Below are 21,708 nucleotides of genomic sequence, written 5' to 3' on the forward strand. Positions count from 1 at the left end.
TGTTCCTGCATTCAGCAATGCTCTTAAGGAACCCCAACAAATTCCAGAGGCATGGCATCCCTCTAAAAATGTGCTCAGCTTGTGTTGTGGTATAGCCATGGTCACAAGCACCCAAGTGGGCTGCTCATTTGCTGGTAGAAAATGAGACACCATATCACTTACCCCCTAAACTGTTGGGTGTCCTGATTTTAAATTAGAAAACAGAAAGCTTTAAGTCACAGATGTTAAGACGTCTAAACGCCATCCATGGCAGAGATTTTAGGGCTCAAAGGGAAATTGTCACTCTCACGAAGCTGACAACAGCCAAGCAGAGTTCCCTTGTTGGAATAAACAAGTATAGCTTTGTTAATCTCTGGGGAAACAATGAACCACTACACTGAGGATCTGCTCTCTACTGCTGTCCTATTTTAAACTGCCAATAAAATACGTATCTATTTGGGATAGGTTTTCACCTTACAGATCTGCTTAGGTGTATATTGCTCCTATGAAAAAATCCAACAGAAAACAGTTCTTTTGGGGGAGCAACTTGTGTCTCCTGCTGTTCAGTACTGTGCTTAATATATTACAATAAATACACACAAGCAGCTGCTAGGAAGCTGCTAAAAACATTTCTTCTCCACTGCAGAGGTCTAGGATCACCTTTCAAGCTCTTCTCTCTCTCTCCTCTCTTGCTCCTCCCGTTCCCGCTGCTCACGGGCAAGGCGCCTCTTCTCAGACAGCAGCCTCGTTGCTTCTTCAGGATCAGTTGTACCTGCAGAAGTCTTCGCGGGGGCTGGCGGTGGAGAAAGGGCTGGTGGAGCAGGAGGTAGGGATGGGCTGGCTGCTGAAATAGATGGGATGGAAAACTGGTTTGCACAGACACAGTAGCCAAGATGACACACTTTTCACACACACACACACTTTTCACATGCACGTACACAGCCCTCTTGTTGAAAGGAACAGAAAATAGTTTCAAAATTGATTGTAAAGTATTTTCGAGCTTACATGGTTTTATAAATGATTCAGAGGAGAAAGAAATTTCTAGATGCTAAGGATACCTATTTCGTAAGGGAAGTACATTTTTACAGGACATGTGAAAGCAGCTTCAGTCGAAAGGTTAAGCTAACTTTGTCATCAGAAGAAAAAAAAGGTTGATTATTTTTGCAGTGGTGAGGCAAGCACCTGCCTTCATATTAATTCTTTAACCAGGACCAGCTTTAGCCGCCTTTAGCCACCTGGTAGAGAAGGTGTTACAGATTTTTCTCAAGTTAAACACTGTTCACATTTCTGCAAGTTTGCCTGTCATTTTCTAGCACAGATACAGAGCACCTAAACTATATGTTTTCTCTAGAACCATTAACAACACACAAGCTACCTGCAGAAAGCACTCTCAGGGTAATCATATTTGGCAGTGCAGACAAAAATCTATCAGGAAGCGTTTGAACTGGCAAGGTAAAGATACATGTGAAGTAAGTCATCAGGAATGACAAGGAGATAACAGATCTACATTTTTAACCACTCTTCAGAATGTTATTTTTCTTACCTCACCAACAACTTCCAATAGGGGTTTCCTCTCTGATGCCCTCCTACATCTCATTATACACAAACACAAATTCAGCTGCTTTCTGTGTGTTCAGTGCTCTCATCTACTGAATTCTCTTCTGTCTTCTGTTATCAAGTACAATATAGGCATGTCTTTTTATAACTACTTTTGGGCCTTCATCTTGAATTCAAAGGCTATGGACACACCATGACACCATTTGAAGAGTACCAGGGCATCTTCCCTAGCCCTGAGGTGAAGTGGCACAGTTTAGCCTCCCACTGCCAAAGCAGGCATTCAGTCCATCCCTAGGGAACAGACCTGGTTTGGAGGCTAACCCCCAGGGCAAAGTGTGGAACTCAGAAAACCCTGGGATGGTCAGATAAAAACAAACAAACAAACAAACAAAAACGTAAGTAACCTGTCACTCCTAAAGCTTGGGAGTCCTTTAAAGCTACGCTCTTAGCAGCCTTGGGGACAGAAGAAAACGTGGGGTTGCAGTTACAACCTAGACCAGAAACATACCAGAGACTACTTGTAATAGTTTAACAGAAAAAATAACAGAGATCCTGCACCTCGGTCAGTTTTAGCTTACTAACATGGACCAAGGCAGGGCTGTCACTCCTGAAGGGAGCACAGCTTTGCACTGCCTGGGGCTCACTTCTTCCCTCAGGTGATGCAGCTGGCAGCGTAACAAGTAGTTCATTCAGTGCGCACCTGGCCTGCTGACAGAAAGGATGATGACAGCTTGCAAAGGCACACCCAAAATACCATTAAAACTATAATGGAATTGGTAAAATCATGAGACTTGACTGCAAAAACTTGAACAGCTCCATTAGTGATCATTACCTGCTGACCTCCAGGCTCCTGTGTCTACCCATCCAGCAGGTATCTGAGCCAGATAGATTAAGTGGCAGTTCAAGCTGAAGGCTGAAATCAGCTCTTTTTCACCTGCAGCTCAGATGTAGGAGACATCAGCAATGTCACTCTAGACACAAATGCTGCATTTGCTCCCCTCTAGATTCTTGGATTCAACCAGGCTGTTTTGGCAGTCTGGGCCTCCCCCTGCAGTACAAGGCCTGTCCTCTAGCCTCAGATGTAAAATACCTAGCCTGACGTCTCAGTCTTTGGTCCCAGCCACTTGTGATTTGGTCCTCTGGTTTTGATAAAATACATCCAATTTGAAATGCTGCTTGCCACTTCTCTTCTGCCCCTCTCCACTACCTGTTTCTCTGCTGTGAATACAAACTATTTGACTTTCGAATCCCTTTATCACAGATAATCTATTTCCATACTAAGTAACCTTTTCACTAACTCAAATATTGGCCGACTGCAGTGAAGTTGAGCCTCTCTTCCTCCTGAGCTAAGCAGGCGATCAAGCATCGCCATGTTTCTCTGGTCTGTACTTTGGACTTTGGAAAGTACAGCCTGTAAACATTTGCAAAGTTACCTTAGCAGTATCTCTGAAATACTTTGAAAGGGAAATGTTTTCCTTTTCTGTGATATTACGAAAAGGCTATCAGAAAAGCAGTGAAAGCCCACACCATCATCCCAATTATCTTATACCTTCTTTACATGCCCGTTACCAATAGATCCATTACCACAGTATCCATTTATTATTTGCATCCATACTGTACGCTGTTTGTGGGATTGTACCTTGTGTGGTAGGACCTAGGCACCAGACTGCAACTACTGTAACAGAACTTATTAAAACAAAACAAATCAATTCACAACAGGTTTTCTTGCAGAAGATCAACACATAACTATGCACCCTGCAGTTAAATACAGGATTACTAATACTTCAAACTGTTTTCCCAAGGACAATCACAAGGGAATCTATGAACTTTAAATTAAGACCCCAGGTAACCCATCCTGGGAATCACAGTGGTCACAATGGCCATTCTATCCCATCCTTGAGACAGTTTATACCATATTTACAATGGTCTAAAATGTCTGCTAGAACAGACCTACATTTTTCAATTTAAGATTTACCTTTTCCCCTTCATACACTCTATGATTATTATTTTAGTTTGTATCTACTTTTTTTCCTGCCTTGTGTTTTTCAGGGTTTGTAGGCGCATTGCTTTTTTTTTTTTTAAATAACTTTTTCCCTGAAAAATTTTGCATGCTCCTATTTGCTCCTCTCTCTGGTTCTCCCCTGCATTCCACTTTATCCCGCCAATCTTCCCCATGGTGCAGTACTCTTTCAATATTATAGGTAAGCTGGTACAGTTTAATGCCGTCAGTACCACTGTACTGAGCGCCTAGCAGAGCTGGGGCATTCTCACCACGCACACCACCCTTACGTGACAGCTTCCTGTACTGTTAGTTTTCAGACCATTGCTCTTCTACTTCAGAGTTTGAGAAACTGCATTATGATGTGAGGGACAAAGTCCTGGTCCCAAAGGTCAGAGAAGAGGGATGTGAAGCCACCCTGTGCGAGGCAGATCTGCCTGTTGTTCCAGCTGTTACAAACACAAAGGCATCAGCCTGCTTACACTTCTCTCATAATGAACATACACCTGCAGGAACGTTTTGAAGAATTTAGATTAACACTTGATAGAAAACTATTTAAAGCTACTTTTAGAGAAAGTGAGAAAAGAACATGAAAGATGCTCAGGCATCGCTTAATCTAAAGGGGAATCTCTCCTTACCTTGACCAACCTCTGCCTGGACAGCAAGCTCTTCCTGATTTGCAGATTCTTCAGCACCTGCCGACGTTCCTTTACTCTCTTCTGTCCTCTCTTCAGTGACCTTTTCATCTTCCTTTTCTGGTCTTTTCTTCTCACTCTCAGGTTTGACCTCTTTTTTGACAGGCCGGATATTGCCAGGAGAAGGAGGACGTGCCTGAGCAGAGGACACTTTGGAGGAACCAGGTGAAGTTACCTGCTTGGGTGTGCCAGGCAAAGAAGGCAAAGACTTTGATGCGTGCCTGTGTAACCGCAAAGAATGACAATCACTATGAGACATGCTCTGCTGGACATCACCTCCATATCACCTCTACAAGTGCAATAGCTAAATACAGAACAACTTCTCTATTTCTCTGCTATCAAGCAGAACTCCTGGAGCAACCAATTAACTTTCATGCAAAATGCTTCTCTTTGCAACTCTCCAGAAGTGTGAGCACTGACCCAGCCAAGAAGGAGGAAAACAAGTACATTCCTCTTTTTTCCCCTTTCTTAAAGCAACAGCATTTTTTTTTTCCTAAAAGCAGTACCATCTTTCTTCTGTTGCAGAGAGAAAACATTTATACCACCAAATAAGTTTGCATTGATTTTCCTGTGGAGGCTAACATGTAATTAATACAACAATTAGAGCTGCCTATAGCTCAACCTCCAGCTAAGCATGTACTTGGCTTACCAAACTGGAGAGGGAGCTGGTGATCTAGTTTTGGGGTTGGAAGAAAAGTGACCTCCTTTAAAGCTGGCTGAGAAGGTAGATGACAAATGGTCTCTCTCCTTTTCTTTTTTGTCAGTCTATAGTTCAGCAAACAAAAAGACAAAGTCAAGCCAGAGTTCACATGGCTAAAGAAAGCAAAACAAACTCAGTTAAGGATGAGGGGTTAGGGGGATGAGAAAAAGTAGTGCTGAGTCAGTAGTTTCTACAGCCTGTTTGACAAGTTCATTAATAAGCTTCTGTAGTCTGACACTGTCAGTAAATATGCAATTGACAACAAGAATCCTTCTTAATCACGCACTCTACTGTCTTTATATGTAATGCACTAATTTTTACAGAGGCAAAAAGTTACCTTTTTAGTTTTGATCTTTGCTGCTTGCCACACAGTGCCTTCCACTGCTTCTAAAGACTTATTTATTATAAAGACCGGATTTCGTTTGGAGGAAAAGAAAAAAAACAACAAAAAAAACACTCCCCATACTCCCACTTAGTCACAGTCCCTATACAGCACAAGCTTTTTGCTTTCATGGTTGTACATCAACACCACAGATGCCCTCCAGCCCTGAAATGCGGTAAAACAGTTATCCTATTCTCTTTTTTCTTGGATGATTCGCCAGCACGTTTTCTTTTGCCATTGATTTTTATATGTGGTAGTGATTTCATCTTTTTCCTTCCTTATGGCTTATCTCAGGATGAGAACTATGAAAGATCATTCAATTTCAAAAAAAAAAAAAAAAAAAAAAAACACGTCTGGAGCTGCAGCACATGTGCCACAGTGCTTTAGAACTTCACTAGTTGAGAGCTCTGTAACACTTCTCTCTCCTGAAATGAAAATCAGTTTAACAACTGGAAAAGAAAGATGGAAAACAACTTCATGAGCACATAACCCTTCAGTTTATCTTCATAAATCCAAGAGGGTTTTTTTGGTTGTTATGGATACAACCAGTTATTTTAAATTGCCAAAAACATCACTTAATATTAGCAACAGGTGGTCCTTCAATCCAGAAGTTGTTACTTGGGAGTAATTAGCCAGCTCTTTGCCAATATCATTTACTAGAGTTCTACTGATTAATATGATAATAATCACCCAAGTCATAAGAGCCTACACAGGCAGAATAAATGCATTAAAATGAAAAACTTTTGGCTCACTAGCAAAAACTGTCTAAATAGGATCTACCTCACTGGTCCTGAAAACACAGCATCAGCAGTTTTTTTCTCAATAAAGTCAAAAACCTGAATTCCTACATAAGTTTACCAATAAAATAACAGGTTCTCCATAACATACAAGCTACTGAAAATAGCTTAACTCTGTCGTTTGGTATTAACAATATTCTTACATCATCTCCTTCACCGAAACCTATCAACCTTCCTTCTTTTTAATTTCAACACAAAACAATGAGAAAGACCTGAGAGGTGCCAAACTGATAGCCCTGGAGTTTACAATGTTCTCTTCACATAGTGTGAGATTTCTCTACACATATACCCCAAAGCTATGCCTCAGCCTCAACTTCAATAGACTATCATCTGCCTCAAAGATTAATAGTGGCTATGATTCATGCTACTTTCATCTAACACTGCTTCCAACAAGGATATTAATAGCAGCACTGCCTCCTGCTATTTTGCCCATCAGACCAAATGAAAACACAAGCTCCGCTTACACAAATTATTTGCAGAGATGACTTCACACTTATCATACTCTAAAACTCAGGCTGCAGAGTACAAGAAAAAAATATAACTACCCAGGTTCAGCAAATGGTATCTTAAATGGAACTGACTGCATCCTGTTGGCTTGGAGCGCAGTCAACATGACTTTGGTCTGCCTGTGTAACACTGCTATGATTTTCCCTGGAAGTTCAGATCAGTCGCAATACTGCCACCAAATCATTCAGAAGGAAGAGAGAATCTGTGGAAAGCTGTGCTTACAAACCATGCTCCTAAAACAACCTCCTCCTTTTCAATGAGGAAAAATTATTAGCCTGTTCTCCTTAAAAAGTAAAGCTAAAGTGAGAGCACTCTGCATGCTTATGTATACGCATGTATGCGGGTGCACACCTTCCTCTCTTTATCCCAGGGGCTCCGATGAATTTGCAGGTGCCTCAGAAGATATGAAGTTCTAAAGGCTTTGTGAAAACAGGTGGCTGGGAAAAAGATTCCTATTGGGGGAAAGTTGCAACACCAGCTTGGGTCATAAAGTCAGAGAATCCACAACTGAAAAGGACAACGCTGTGTGACAGCCTCTGTGCCTCATCAGAAGCTGAGGTACCTGCTCTACAAACATGGGCGTTTTTTCCAAGCAGATTCTTTGGTGTGTTATCAGGCTATGTCACCAGATAATGTAATATATAGCAGTTAAAATCCAACCAACAATGGAACAAACAGGGGGCTGTGGGGGCCTGCAGAGTGGATTATCAGATTCATAACTATTCCCATTCCAGCAAGCAATTGAATCAGGTGGTTATGGCATGAGACACCAACTTATGTACAACCGGTATGCTTACCCCCGTAAGATGTGGTGTTCTCCTACGTCCAACAGCATCAGTAGAGGCAAAAAGTTTTGCTCGGTCTGCTGTATTCCTACAGTTCATGGTCTTGTAGGACAGAGGGCTGATGGGGCTGCAAGATGCTGAACGGGGACAAATGGGGATAACTACGGTGTTGGTTGTTTTTGTTAATTATTAATTTTAATTACAGAAGAGCAGTGGAGAATTGACAGAGGAAAGCCAGCAGGAAAAGAAACAATAGAGAAAGAGAAAAGAAAGAAGGTATTAATAAATAGAGGAATGACTAATTCTCAGATCAGAACCATAATTTGATACCTTAGCTTAGCCATATGTATAGTAACGATACAATTCTAGTATGTACTCACGTACTTTTCCATTTGTAAACTAATAATTTCTTTTCAGTAAATTAAGATGTATGTCACATAACAGTAGTAGAAAATATTTTTCTGTTAAGCTTTTACACAGTGCATTGTTCTGAAAAGGCATTGGACAAAACAGCTTGTCTGAAATTGATTAGCTTAGTATATGCATTGACATGAATTTCAACTACATTGGGAATAAAAAACAATCAAACTAAAATTGAATTCCTATTAATTGGCCTTGAAAGTAGAGGAAAATAAAAGGAGACACACAAAGATCAAAACACATTAAGAGAAAACAGTTTCATCTGGGAAATCAGTGATATCGATTGTTTTCTACAAGTTTTAACAAGTGATGTGTGTTTTTTTTTAAATCCCTTTTTAAGAATATTTGAAGCCTAAAAAAGAACTTTTAATATTTCTTGATAATGGTACAATAATAGCCAACTTGAACACATTCTTGACAGCAAAGTATTTTACATGTTACAAAAAGCAGACTGAAGACAATAAATCAACCTGGAAATAAATACTTGGAAGAGTAACCAGGAAGGCAGTTTTCTTTGGTTTGCACAAGGACAAAGACTATTACCAATGCCAATGGCAAATTATTAGGTTAATGGTGTTCTGATTACAGTCTCAAAGAGAAATGTGACACTGCAAAATGAACCACTGGAAACTTTTTGCGGTGAAGTATTCTTAAACTTTCTCTTGCTTTACCTGAAAATTATATTACCGCTGCAAAGTTTTATTTGTCTGTTTCTGTTTGTCTCTCTCCTGGTCATTTAATATAGTCTTAGCATAATTATTATTCAGGATATTACTTGAGGGAAAAGAGTAGAGCTTCTATAGGATAGCTTCTCTACCCCCCACCCCTTAAAAAGAAATAATTAAAAGATGACATCCTCATTTTCCTAAATAGAAAACATTTCTTGCCTTTAGACCCCTCTGAGCACACTTGAAAGAACACACAGTTCTACACAGGTATTTCTTCCAGTCTTACAGCTGCTTTTACAGGACGAGCTCATGGACTTAACAGTACTTTATGGACTTAACAGTCCTAACTCTGCAAATTCTCCCGCATTGAGAGATTAACGTTATGAATAAAGGAAGTCTCATGTAAATGTTATAGCAAGGGCACTCGTGCTTGCCTTATTTATATGGATTTACATTTAATGAGGTATTAAAAGGCGACTGACTTATAAAAATTGAAAAATAAGAAAACACTTTTTTTTTTTTTCAGTTGAGCATATCTAACCAGACAGGAGGCAGTGGCAAAACATATACTTAAACAGCTTATAATTTATGCATTTTTCACCCTCTGTGAATCAATTCTGTTGCTGCATGCTGATTATCTGAAGTTACCACAGAGGATGACATCATAAATGCTGAAAGACAAGCAGTTTGTTTTCATTTGCAAGGTTGCCAAACAATGCTATACGAGACACTCCCAGTGAATCAGGATATACCAACAGGATTATATACAGAGAGGAGCTTTTGGAGAGTTATTTAAAAAAACATTTTGGTTTTAGAGTTTTGTTTAAAAAAAAAAGATCCAGATGTACTCTTAATGCTGGATGTCCCTAATAGTTCACTTAATTTCAATTTTAGGCTATGAATCCACATTTAATTTGATTTTGATTTTTTTTTTCACTGTAATTCATCTTTACAGCCAAAGGGCAGGGTAATTTTCTAGGGCATAATGATAGGCTGGGATGAGTGGAGTGCTCAGAGCACAGCTGTGAGCCATTACACCACCACCTGATCATTAATCTCCAGGAAGTGTCCTGCATGAAGGAACTGCAATTATTGCTCCTAGAGAATAATACCTGGAAAACAATGAAAAGATGGATTATTTTTCCGGGTGGTACAGTTCCAGTTAGTATAGACAAGGCATTTCTGGGGAGTTACCTCAAACTGATGACTGTGCTATTTGCAATCTTTCTCAATATTCTGTTCAGTTTAGAGCTTATTGTTCAGTATAAAACAATAGCAGTCACAGAAAAATCTTCATGCTTGCTTCAGTTAAGTAACCATTAACAAAACCAAGACACTTTCCTCAGCTATTCCCTAACGAAGAGCTGAATTTCCAGTATCCTGATTGGTAGATGACATTAAATTTTCATTTTACAAGCTGTTGTTTTAAAGGACATGAAGCGCTAAAAGGAATTTCTACTTGCTAATTCCACTGATTGCAGAATATCATCCACATTTTTGCTCCTACAGCACTACCCCCATGGAAATGTACTGCAGCCTAATCAGTGATAAGAGTTCTTAAGTGAAAGCTTCTTTAAAAGTAATCTTAGCAGATCTCTATTCCCTCTTACCTTCTATGTCCTTTAATTAAAATAAAGATCTACCCATATTAAACAGGAAAGACTTGCCTAGACTTAAACATTCAGCATGTGCAGCAACATACTCCTGCTATGGTAAAATCCCTAGTGCATGATCATAAAACAACCTGTGATAAGAGAAAAGGCAGTTGTCATGTGCCTAAAATACATAATAAACCAGTATGTCCTGGTTGTCTTTGAAATACAGTTTTGCCTGGGCCCTAAGTTATCACCTTGCAGTATTTACATATTTTTGTGTGCTAATTTTCCTCTCAGTGGCATATCAAAGAGCTGTTCTGGGGCTGGCAGAGAACTTTACAATTACTGTAACCTCACTAAACCTGCACATTTAACTTTACATGGCATTAAATCCACTGCAGCCAGGGCCTACCACTCTACAAGTCCAGCATGTTCCCTGTGGGAAGTGCCCTGCTGCAGAAGGAAATGTCTTTGCAGAAAGCAGCTCACAGCATTAGCAGTGGGTGTGCTGAAACCGCTCCTTACAGCATTGCGAGCATGCTTAAACAGCCACTGACAGCATGACATTGTTGCCCTGTGTGTGTTATATTCTTCTGTTACACTGATGAAGAAGTAAAAGATAAATTAAGAGAGAGGTGGGGGGAGAAAGAAAGAGGCATAGCAAACAAGTAAGTGTAGCAAAAGTTTTCATGCTGTCGGGCCATCTAGTCCAGGTTTTTCAAGATCATTCTGGGGTGCTACTGTACACGCATGATTAGGTAGGTAACTTTACAGCATCCTACAGGGAACCTGGAAAAATAAGTGGCTGAGACATGAAGTCTCTGCTCTTGGAAGTTTACCTGCATCTCCAGACAATGCAGCTGTGCTTTTACTTCGGGCCAGGAATGAGTGAGTGGGCGTCAGGAGCCTGCTAACGATGCTGCTCTCCCATGGACTGAGCTGTAGACGGCGAGCTGAACGTGCATCATACAAGCAAGATGTTAGATCAGACACTGCAAATGACTACGCGTTGCAGAGGTATTAGTATTGCAACCTCATTGCTACATACCCACAGAAATCTTTAAACTGTCCTTTAGAGACCCAAACCATACAATCACTCTGTTTTGCATTTTATTCTTATTCCATTTTAGTAGAGGAATTCCTATAGAACACAGTGCTGAACGTTTGTTTTGTGCTACTGTCTGTAACGTTATTCTAAATAGTTATCAGGTTAATACTGATAGTTTTCACAGATCCCACATTCCCTACTACCAAGAATGGTAGGATAACTTCTGTATTAGGAGAGCTGTTGCCATTCCTAAATACAGACTCTGAAAAAGATGTTTGTGTCCCAAACTCTTTCTACATACTACATACAAATAAATAAGATCAATTTCTAAAACAACTTCTGCAGTCTTCCAGCCTAGAAAAAACAAAGAGTGCTTTTTATTAATATACAGATTTGTGTCATTGAAAGAGGCTTTGTCAAAGCATCACAAAAGGATACAGTGTGCCTGAGCTGCAGATACCAGGCTCAGCAGCTACAGTCATCTCAGCTATACATGGTGTGCATTTGATCACTAATTCTGTGAGAAATCCCCCTAATGACAATTTTTTGATTTACAACAGTAACAAGACCCAACTTTTTGCATTGCTAGTCTGTTTTGAAAACACTTTACGCATGCTGATCTGGCTGCAAACACTCCCTCATCTTGCTTTTCCCAGCACTACATAATGCAGATTTAGCTTGCCAATATTTTCCCTTTGCCTTATAAAATTTTTTTTTTTTAATACTATTTAGACATTGATTATGGGAAAGGAGTACCCAAAAGAATCCTGTAAATTATTGTTCAGTTTAACTGAATGGTTCTTTGATATTCTGATGCAATAAATAAAGGGTATTATTATTATTATTAGCATAACAAAACAAAACATTCAACTAGTTCCCAGAGTTCATTATACTAAGCTTATGCCATAGCAATAATCTCAGTGTTGTGGGTGAAATCATGTCTTCTTACACCTTAGCATTCCTTGGCCTAAGTTTGGTGTCTATGGCAAGAAAATTGCAACTTGAATTTAGGAGGTGTAGTCTCTAAAAACATTCATTGACATGACTGGCTGCAATAAAGCTGAGACTAAATTGCATTTTTAACATGAGAGATTCATCACTTCTAATAGTCATAAACTTGGAATCTGTCTTCACTCCACAGTGAGCCCCATGAAAAGAGGGGCTGATCTCGATAATCTCATCCTATGAGATTATAATGGCTTTATCTGCCCTCGGTGCTGTTTTTTTCACTTCTCAAACTGCTCCCCTAAATTCTGCTAACTCAGTAAGTGTCATTAATAGAGAAATACAGTACTCTCAAACACAGCAGGCTCTCTGGATAAGTGTCCTTACATAACATACTACTGCCAGCGCTCTTTGTGATTAATAGCTCCATTGTGTGTTGGTACAGATTATACAGACACAAAATACACTAAAGAGACCTCCATTACAGCACACACATCATCATTAAACTTGCAATTTAACAATGAAGAAAAGAAAAATCAAAGGACTACCATTAAACTGTACGCAACAGTGGTAAAATCTTTGCTTCCCTTCTTCACTGTGCACTATGCTTAGTATGATCATTTTTAAGCCTACTGTTGCAAGACAGCACCCTTTTTGTCGTCTCAGGCTTTACTAGGTGCTGAGTCTGGAGAAATTCTGCTACCATTGTTTAACAGAAAGACCATACAACTCATCAGAAGAATGCTGCACAGATATTGGCTCCACACCTTAGAAAGTGATCCCTGAAATTTTAGGCCATAAAGTCATTACCATACATACTAAGAACTTACTGGAGTTTGTTTGTATAGCTGCAAAGAGCTGATAAGTAAATGCCATAATGCAATCTGGTCCTGTGGGCCAGCTGCAGATCTTACATGTGAGGCCCCACAGCACAAGTACTGTGAAGAGGCCAAACCTTATGCACGTTGCCTACTGGAAGCAATGCTGTGCCACAGCACCCAACTAACAGCACCAGGGCAGTGTCTGGGAGAGGGTTAGCTGACATGCTCCAACAGTGAGCTAAGAGAGAGAAGCGGGGTTTTGTTGGTCTATTTCAAGCAGTGGTTTGAAGGTGTCAAAATAGTTTCAGCCAGGAGCTTGGAGGTGAATCTCCCTAAATCTCTAAAATGGGTTTAGGTCAGAGTTCATTTAAACACATCTAGGTTTTGTAGATCACCATCATTGCTGACTGAATTTTCCAAATGCACAGCTCCCTGAAAACACCACGCTTGACACTTAAAATACATACTCTACCAGTCCTTAGCATTACCATCAACCTAGAACAGCCAGATAAACTTTGGCTCAGCGAGTTCCAAGTACAAGAGCATTAATAACTAAATTCTTTGAACAACTGGGCTTTGGTGTACAGTTCACACTGAAGCAAGCTGAATACAAAACAAAGAGTGTCCCAGAATAACAAGAAAATCATAAGAACAGCTTTAAAACATTGAGGTCATTTTGTTTTCTTTATTTTTCTTTTCCTTGCTGCTCTTGTTTTTAAAGCCTTGGGGTGATATTTTCAAGCTTTAGTACTTCGAAACACCTGACAGAGAAGGGGAAAAGTTTTTTTTGTTTGTTTTGTTTGTTTTGGTTTTGGTTTTGTTTTTTCCTCTCATGGTATGCTAGGCTACCACTCTCAGGGCTATTTGCTCCTTGGTCCTACACTGGAAGCACATTCCTGGTACAGGTGCTGGTGGAAGTACCCCTACCTCCAGCTACTAACAGGTTAGTTTAAACATATTAATGAAGGTCCTTATTGCCTTACTTGTGACTAGAAAAAAAAAAAGTCCATCACCACCAAAAAACAAAAACAAAAACAAAAACACAACCCACAAAGTGTCAGGGAGCTGGCAACAGTGACTTGCTTGCAGTCGCCTGTATTTATCTTCAATATATACCAGCTGAACACTGGAAAGCTGTCTTAGCAGCAGCAGAATAAATTGTAAGTAAGCAAACAATAGCATCTGATTATTTCTAGCAACAGATGGGAGGCATGGATTTAACAGGTCTCCTGATGAGCACCGCAAAGGAAAGACTCTCACTGATACATGGTGGTTGCTCACAGAGAGACACAAAAATGCTGAGGAGCAGATGGGAAAGACTATTCTATCCTTAGATTCTCCTTCAGCAGGTAACAATACTGGAGCCCTTGAACTTCTTCTATACAGGTGGCAGACAAAGCTGATGCAGTGATCAAGACCATCACATGTTTTGAGAGAAACTCTCTCACTGCAGAGGAAGAAGAACATAACTACAGTGCAGGTTTTGCTTTTCAAAACTAAGGAAGTCATACTTTATCTACGGTAGTATCCACTTGCTAAGTTTTCCTTAAAGAGCACCATTACCAGAATCCATTGGTTGACAGCAGCTTTCTCCAACTGAATGTGTTTCTTCATATTTGATTACAAAGTTTGAACTATCCAGACCTGTACCACTCACATAAAAGCCTGTTCTAGCTGCCTGATTATAAAATTCTCATAAAGAGCTATGTAGCAGTATTATACTTAAAAGAAATTCACCAGGCAATCCATTAATGAAAACTTTTGTCTTTGGCTGGGTCATAATAAATCCTGTCCTTCAAATAGTAATAAATAAATAAATAAAAACAATAAACTACTGCTTAACAGAAGACATGTTCTTGATGACACCTGTAAGCCACTTAGGGTAAGCTTATCATCCTCATCTCCAGCTCCCTGTTTTGTGGGTAGGAGTATATGTTACATGACAAAACATGATTGGGTGCCCTCTGGAAGGTGACAAGGGGAGCAGACAGGCAGATCATTCCTTTAAGCACGTGTCTTAAGATGCTGAGGCCACCTGGCCTGCCAGCAGCACTTACCCAGTGTGCTCAGCTAGACTGGGGTATATGACTGCACGAGAAAGAGGGCATTTATAGCATTTGGGTTTGCTTTCTGTCTTGGAGTCTGTGAAAGACATGAGACTTCTGAGGAGTCCTGTGCTGGTTTTAATGGAGATGCTAAGCAAGGTATGCTTTGGCATTTAAAGTTTTTTACATATGGCCCTCACTTCCTTATTCCTTCCCTTCCCCCATCATTAGACTGCCTAGTACTAACTTCTCCAGAATTTGAAATTGGTGCCAAAAACTACAGCACTTTGACCTACAGCCTATATATATATACATACATATATATACACGTATATACATATATATATGTATATATACGTATATACATATATATATACGTACATATATATACAGCCTATATATATATACATACACACCTAAAAAGGTAACAAAATAAAAACTATTTGGGTTTCCACATTTAGAGTGAAAAAGTATTGGAGCTTTGGAATAAATTATTTCTGAAGATAAGCCTATTTTCCACAGGTTACCAGACTTCACAACTGTGTTAACCCACAAGGATTAACATGGTTAAATCAATCTGAAACAAACATACGAGCATGCATGTGAAACGTGGCACTTCAAACATACAAATCATGATGCCTACCACCCGGTTTTGCAATAAAACTGAAGCTCCATTCTAAAAATTGTTTTTGAAAATATGCACTTATCTGGATTGAAATGGGACAGAACTTCTCATTCTCAGTAGAGGACAAAATATCCCTACTGAGTACTTTACTACAAAGCTGTTTGCACAAGTTATACAAGAGACATTCTTTTATTAAACTCCTTTTGGCTCAGTGCTTCAAAACCCCATAAATCCTCAGAACACAGGCAGCAATTCAGCTACCTTAACTTATAAAAGCCTGATTGTTTATCAGTTATGCAGAGTTGTAAACATCAAAAACATACACCAAAGTAAAGCAATCTTTAAAAGACAAAGTCAATAAACAGACACTGTACAAAAAACCCCATATCCCCTCATCAAAAAAAAATAAATCAGAAGTGGTAATAAAATAACTGCTTGAAAGCTTCATGCAACATGTTCTAAGATACTCAAGAACTACTACCAAAGTAAAAGAAAAGCAAAATAATGACAAAATGGCCTAATGTAAATAAAAGGTCATAAATGATTGCATGCACTATGGAGAGATGTGTTCTTTCAATTGCTGTACCTCATTTACTAAAAACCTGACAGAAGCACCGCTTTTATCATTTGCTGAAGGAAGATTGTTTAGGTAAATTCTCTTGTTTTAAAAATGAGAAATACATATTTCTTCTCACAGGAAAAAAAGATGTTCAACCATTTACTTTTCACATTTGGAGTCTTTTCACTCCATTTAGATAAAGTACAGAAAATGACTTCAGAAACTTGTTTTACGTGCAAAGCCATACATCAGTATAGGACATTTTCTTTCTCGCTCTTTTTTTTTGTCCTCTTTGAAACTGTACCTCTGTCTGAAGAATTTAGTAATGTTGCAGATGAGGAGGAGAGCCGCTTGTTAATGACTGGATCAACATGTTTCGAAAGGTTCATTGTTGAAACAGACCGCCTGTCTGGATCTAAAACAAATGGAGATAATGCTAATTGACAGCCAGCCCACATGCAGTAATGCCAGTTCCTAGCTCACTAGTGGGAGGAGGAAAACATGACTAGGTCATTCCTGCTCTACCACAAGAACTTTCAAAATAGAAAGGACTTCTCAGCAGACGTTGTACAGATGACTCAAAGACTGGGCACAAAACTGTCCAATTTAAATTTAAAATGTCTGAAATACTCTGTTCACTGATTATCAATCAGGTTGCAATCCAAGGACCTTAATGGAAGATTTGAAGTAGATACTAGTAGCCAAGATGGTATTTCCATGTTCCTTTCGATATGCTCAGAAACCCATCGCTCATGTCTCAAAATAGAGAGCTTCAGGGAAAGAACTTGGAAACATGAGGTCGTTCATATAAAACCCTTTAGCACCTGAATCAAAGGTGACATTGGGCAAGGCACTGTTATTAGGCAGACGGCCAGCATTGTGATAAAATCATACTGAGAGATTAAGGGAAGGCTAGTCCACATGGGAAGCAACGGTAAGTACAAGAGGAATTCAAAGACATAACTTCCATAGTTCTGTGAAAGTGGTGAATCTCCCACCACAGAGTCATTTTCTACCTGCTGTGAATGAAGTTGCAGTTTTGGATTGACTAACTACACACAGCTTAACAGATAAAGAAAATGAATCTCTGTGGAAGGCTACAGACTTCTTGTGATGCACACTTGGTACGTAATACTAAAGGGATTTATTTTGCTTTTAGTCTCTGTGGACTTAGAGCAGCATTACAGCATTTGCGTGTGCAATTGCTGCAGAGTCAGCATCTGCACCCTGTTGGGACGATGATGGTTCCTTCAAGAATGCAGATCATACATGCTTTGTGCATGTGTGTACGTGCCATGGGAAGTTGTTAGGAAGGGCCAAAGAGGAAGAATGAGCTGGACAGGCCAGCTATGTGCTTTCTCTTCTCCCTCAAAAATAAATAAATAAATAAATAAATAAAATAAATCCAAGTGCATCAACTAAATATCCTCCACTGCAAGTTTCTGTTCAGAAAGGTGGCAATCAGAAGATGCTGGGAGAGCTCATTGTGCTTTTGCTTACATTTTTGCAGGTACTGATCCTCAATGTTACTCAACAAAGCATTTAAACACGCTGAAATCCAGTGAGGCTTGAGCACGTGCCTAAATGCTCTGCTGATTCATATTCCGTGTGTCCACAGATACATCCACATACTGTTTTGGAAGCAGATACAAGATCAGGACACCGATAACATTAAAGAGGAGGATGCTGAAGGATTATCTGCAACCAATTATGACAAGTACATCAACATTATATTTAGCTGCTTGATCTAGTGGATTAAAGTATATTCATTGTAGGTAGAGAAAACTGCATAGAAATACAGCGCATGAAAAATACCTTTACTCTTCCCAGATCTATGAATTATATAGGATTCACTGTAACTGGCTGGGGGAAAGAAAGAAAGATTCTCCCCTACCCCATATGATCGTTTACTCACTTTATCTAATGTTAGGATGACTCAGTTAGTGTTCAGAACTAGCAAAGTAGGTAACGAAAGGGGGATGAAAATTCAGAAGTGGATTTTAAAAGGAAAAACATAATTACTATGGATATGAACAAGACCTCTGTAGGCTGGCAAGATTATATCGCATTGATCTATGAGTGTTGTGTGTTGTTCAGTACTGCAGACGGGATACACGGGCCTCACATGTCACAGAACTTGGTCAGAACAGTATTTGTGGGAAACGGGATTCAGTTTTTGATCTCTGATACCTAACCTATATCTGAGAGGATATATAGTTGATATATAGTTCACTACAGGAAAAAAAAAAGTTCCTACATTTGGTTTAGCGGATATACTGCATAAAACAACTTTTTGAAGCTGACAAATGACAGTATGAAAATCACCACTTGCATTTGGCATGCCGCCATTTCTCTTGGATCTATGAACACCATCCAAGTCAATAAAATTCAGCACGAGGATTTGTATGTACGTGTCAGCAATAGGAAACCTATGAATGTAGAACAGGCCAAATGCAATCTATTGCCTAGAAGACTGCTGGTTTCTTGTTATTAAAAAACTGAGCAATGTATGCATCAATGCAGCTGGTTTTACGTCTTCACATGCAAAGTGTGATATGAAGTATGCCAAAAACATTTTAGAGGAAAAAAAAAAAAAAAGATTTAAATTGGGTCTCCTTGAATTGCAGTAGACAGAATATTACATATCACGTTGGTGAATTGTGCCAGATCTTTAGAGTCAGCCATTAATAACTCTCCATATTAAAAATAAATAATAACAACAACAAAATCTGGGACTAACAACAGTTCTAGTCTATTGACATGATGTTAAGCATGCATCTCAACTACATGAGGGTGGTTTAGTTACTGATGATCTCATTTCCTGAGAACTAGCTATGGGTAAATGAATCAACAAACCACAGTGATTATGTACCAGGTTTTCTAGCACCACCCAGAGATCTGAAGTGGTGCTCCAGGCCTGCTAAATCGAGAAAGGTGAATGATGATTCAAAAAAATAACCTAGGGACAGAACGCAAGACAATGATTTTCCACAGTAAAGAAAATAAAAATCAAGTTATACAGAGTTAAGCAAAAAAAAAAAAGTAACCTTTTATGAAAAACAACTGTTTATTGAGCTTATATATGACAAATTAGATTTCAGACTATTCTTTTCTCAGCATTTTCCCCCTCCTTAATGAAAGACTGCATGCATTTAAATGTACTTGTTAGAGCAGGAAGAGAAGAGTTCTTTTCTTTTTAAGTACCACTTTCTGGTGAAAGAAATACAGGATGTTCTCTTTTTTGGGCTAGTCATATTTAATAGGGCATATATAAATTAATGACTGGCAGATTCAGTTACAGAAGATAATTGAGGAATAAAGCATACAGCAAAAATTCACTTAATTTGCCCATCTAAGCTTTTCTAGGGAAAAGGGGGGCTTTTTCCAGTCTCCCTGAATATCTGTACAAGGCACAGATAGCTTATCCCAAATAATAAATTTTCTTCATTAGCCTGTTTTAATATCAGTATTTAGTCATTTCCACCAGAACTATTTTTTGAGCCATGATATTTAACGTTGGCACACAGTAGCTCATATCACAAAATTGACACAGCATAAGCACACCAACACAGACACACACAAACAACAGCAAAGCAGCAGAAGCGAGAAGCTGTAGCAAAGTAGAATTATAGAATTAGTCAAATCCTGAAACAAGTTTTAAGTTTTGTTCCGATTTCTCCTTGTTATGTTTTTGCTACACAAGAACGTCAGAAACATGCCATTGCTAGCAATAATAAGATCAAGAGCGGAGAATTTAAACTAGCATACACTGAATCATCCGTCTTTTTAAAAGAAGCAAAGTAAATTCCTTTTAACTGGCAGGGCAAGGAAACTGGCTAACAAACCAGGCCTCCCTCTTTACCTGTGTTATTAATGCGGCTATGTAGCGCTCCTCCCCAGGACCACCTGTTTTGCTTTTGTTTTGGCTTCTGGCTTCTTTCAATTGTGCGACGTACAACAGCTTCATGTCGTTCCTTAAGTACAACAGGATAATACATTTGGATACCACTGGGTTTAAAATTCATCCTCTCCAACTCTGCTACCCTCCCCATGGTCAAAACTTAGCAGGCATCTTGGAGTTGTGCTCAAACTTACGCACTGCCTGGTAAGACACACGCTCAGATGGACCAACCTAATTCTAGAACAGGATTAAGCAGTAATTAAGCCATAAATAAATTGAACTATTAACTGTAATTTTGAAAAGGTAAGGTGTGTTGCCAACTTAAGCAGAATTGCCGAGAAAAAATAGTGGCCCTATTATGGCAACTACTGCACAAATATGCACCAGGGTTACTTCCCACCTTAAATCTCTCACGTACTAAATACTAAGCCAGTGAGAGAGAGAGAAGGAACAAAAAATACAAGGATGAGCTGACTTACCTAAGATCCCACTGCAAGCAGCTCCCAGCTTAACTGGGACAAGTCACCCATTACCCTACGTCACATACACACTCACTGTCTTGAAGGATTTGTTAGAAGGTAACTAAGACATAGCTACCCTTATACCGCATGGCTACAAATTAGCCCACAACCATACAGGAACCACACAATTTGTATTTTTCTGTGCAAGTTTGAGTAGTGCCACACACTATAACCCAGATACGCTCAACTTTGCTGCAACAGATTCACAAAGGGCACTTGAAAAACTGGTATCTGTGCCTGTAAGGCTTAATAAAATTCTCTTCTGAGTTCTCTCTCATACTGACCATGGCTTACATTACATTCTTGCTGTTAAGTTTAGAAGAAAAAGTTTGATGGTACCATATCATTCAATGAAAGCATGCTGAGAAGTGTTTTCATGACATTCCTTTTTACCTTATCTTCTTCTAATCTCTGCCTTCGCTTTTCTTCTACGGCAGCTCGCCTTCTTTCTTCCTTTAATCTCTGCTCTTCAAGCTTCTTTTTGCGCTCCTCTAAGTGTTTTTCATAATGTTGCCGAGCTCTCTCTTCTCTTTCTAACCAGATGGATTCTCTTGCAGCTATGAGAAAAATCAGAAATAAAAATATTAACATGCTATATGTGATGAAACCTTTAATAAAATCTGAATAACTTTTGAAAAAAAAGTTTTGAAGTCCTGTTCTTAAGACATACATAATTTCCTAATCTCTCCATGTGTTAAAACTTCATGTACCCTGGTCACACATTCATTTAATTCAATTTCAATTTAATTACTGTGAACTACCACCAGAAGCGGTCAAATTATTTGACCATGCAGTTTCTATGTGCAAGAAAGAATGTCTTAAAATACATAAATACATAAGTCAGATATATGCGAACACACTTCTGTTGTACAAACCATGCCAATTCTCTGTAATCTTTCACTGTAAAAAGAAAGATAAAACTCTATCACCACTAAATGCCTTTAATGATCAATGCAGATCTCTTTTGATAGAAGTGGTTGGGGTGATAATTGTAGTACCTGGACTGTTACCCGCACCAGCAGCTAACCAGAAGGAAACGTTAACAACCAAAGAAACTAGAATAAAAGTGAGCTTTAAAATCTGTTACATACCTCCACTGCTGCAGAGCTCTGAACAACATTTCAGAAGCACAAATCAAGACAAATCAAGACAAATCAAG

At 39.1% G+C, this 21,708-nt stretch overlaps 1 protein-coding gene across 12 annotated transcripts in view; it reads right to left on the reverse strand.

The window, feature by feature from the left end:
* The window catches only part of MAP7 (microtubule associated protein 7), a 109,188-nt gene that overhangs the window by 14,755 nt on the left and 72,725 nt on the right, over positions 1-21,708 (reverse strand). For 3 of the 12 annotated variants that reach the window (XM_040550459.1, XM_040550465.1, XM_040550464.1), the window contains 8 exons: positions 20,943-21,106; positions 19,990-20,101; positions 16,432-16,542; positions 10,924-11,037; positions 7,414-7,538; positions 4,880-4,995; positions 4,174-4,451; positions 640-823 (listed from right to left, as the gene is read on the reverse strand). In XM_040550459.1, the coding sequence (XP_040406393.1) occupies positions 640-823; positions 4,174-4,451; positions 4,880-4,995; positions 7,414-7,538; positions 10,924-11,037; positions 16,432-16,542; positions 19,990-20,101; positions 20,943-21,106 (1,204 nt within the window). Of the gene's footprint in view, positions 1-639; positions 824-4,173; positions 4,452-4,879; positions 4,996-7,413; positions 7,563-10,923; positions 11,038-16,431; positions 16,543-18,999; positions 19,087-19,989; positions 20,102-20,942; positions 21,107-21,708 lie in introns of all 12 variants that reach the window. The other 9 variants (XM_040550458.1, XM_040550463.1, XM_040550462.1 and 6 more) reach the window with 7 other exon arrangements.

This window comes from Cygnus olor, chromosome 3, assembly GCF_009769625.2.
Source record: "Cygnus olor isolate bCygOlo1 chromosome 3, bCygOlo1.pri.v2, whole genome shotgun sequence".
Taxonomy (NCBI): Eukaryota; Metazoa; Chordata; class Aves; order Anseriformes; family Anatidae; genus Cygnus; species Cygnus olor.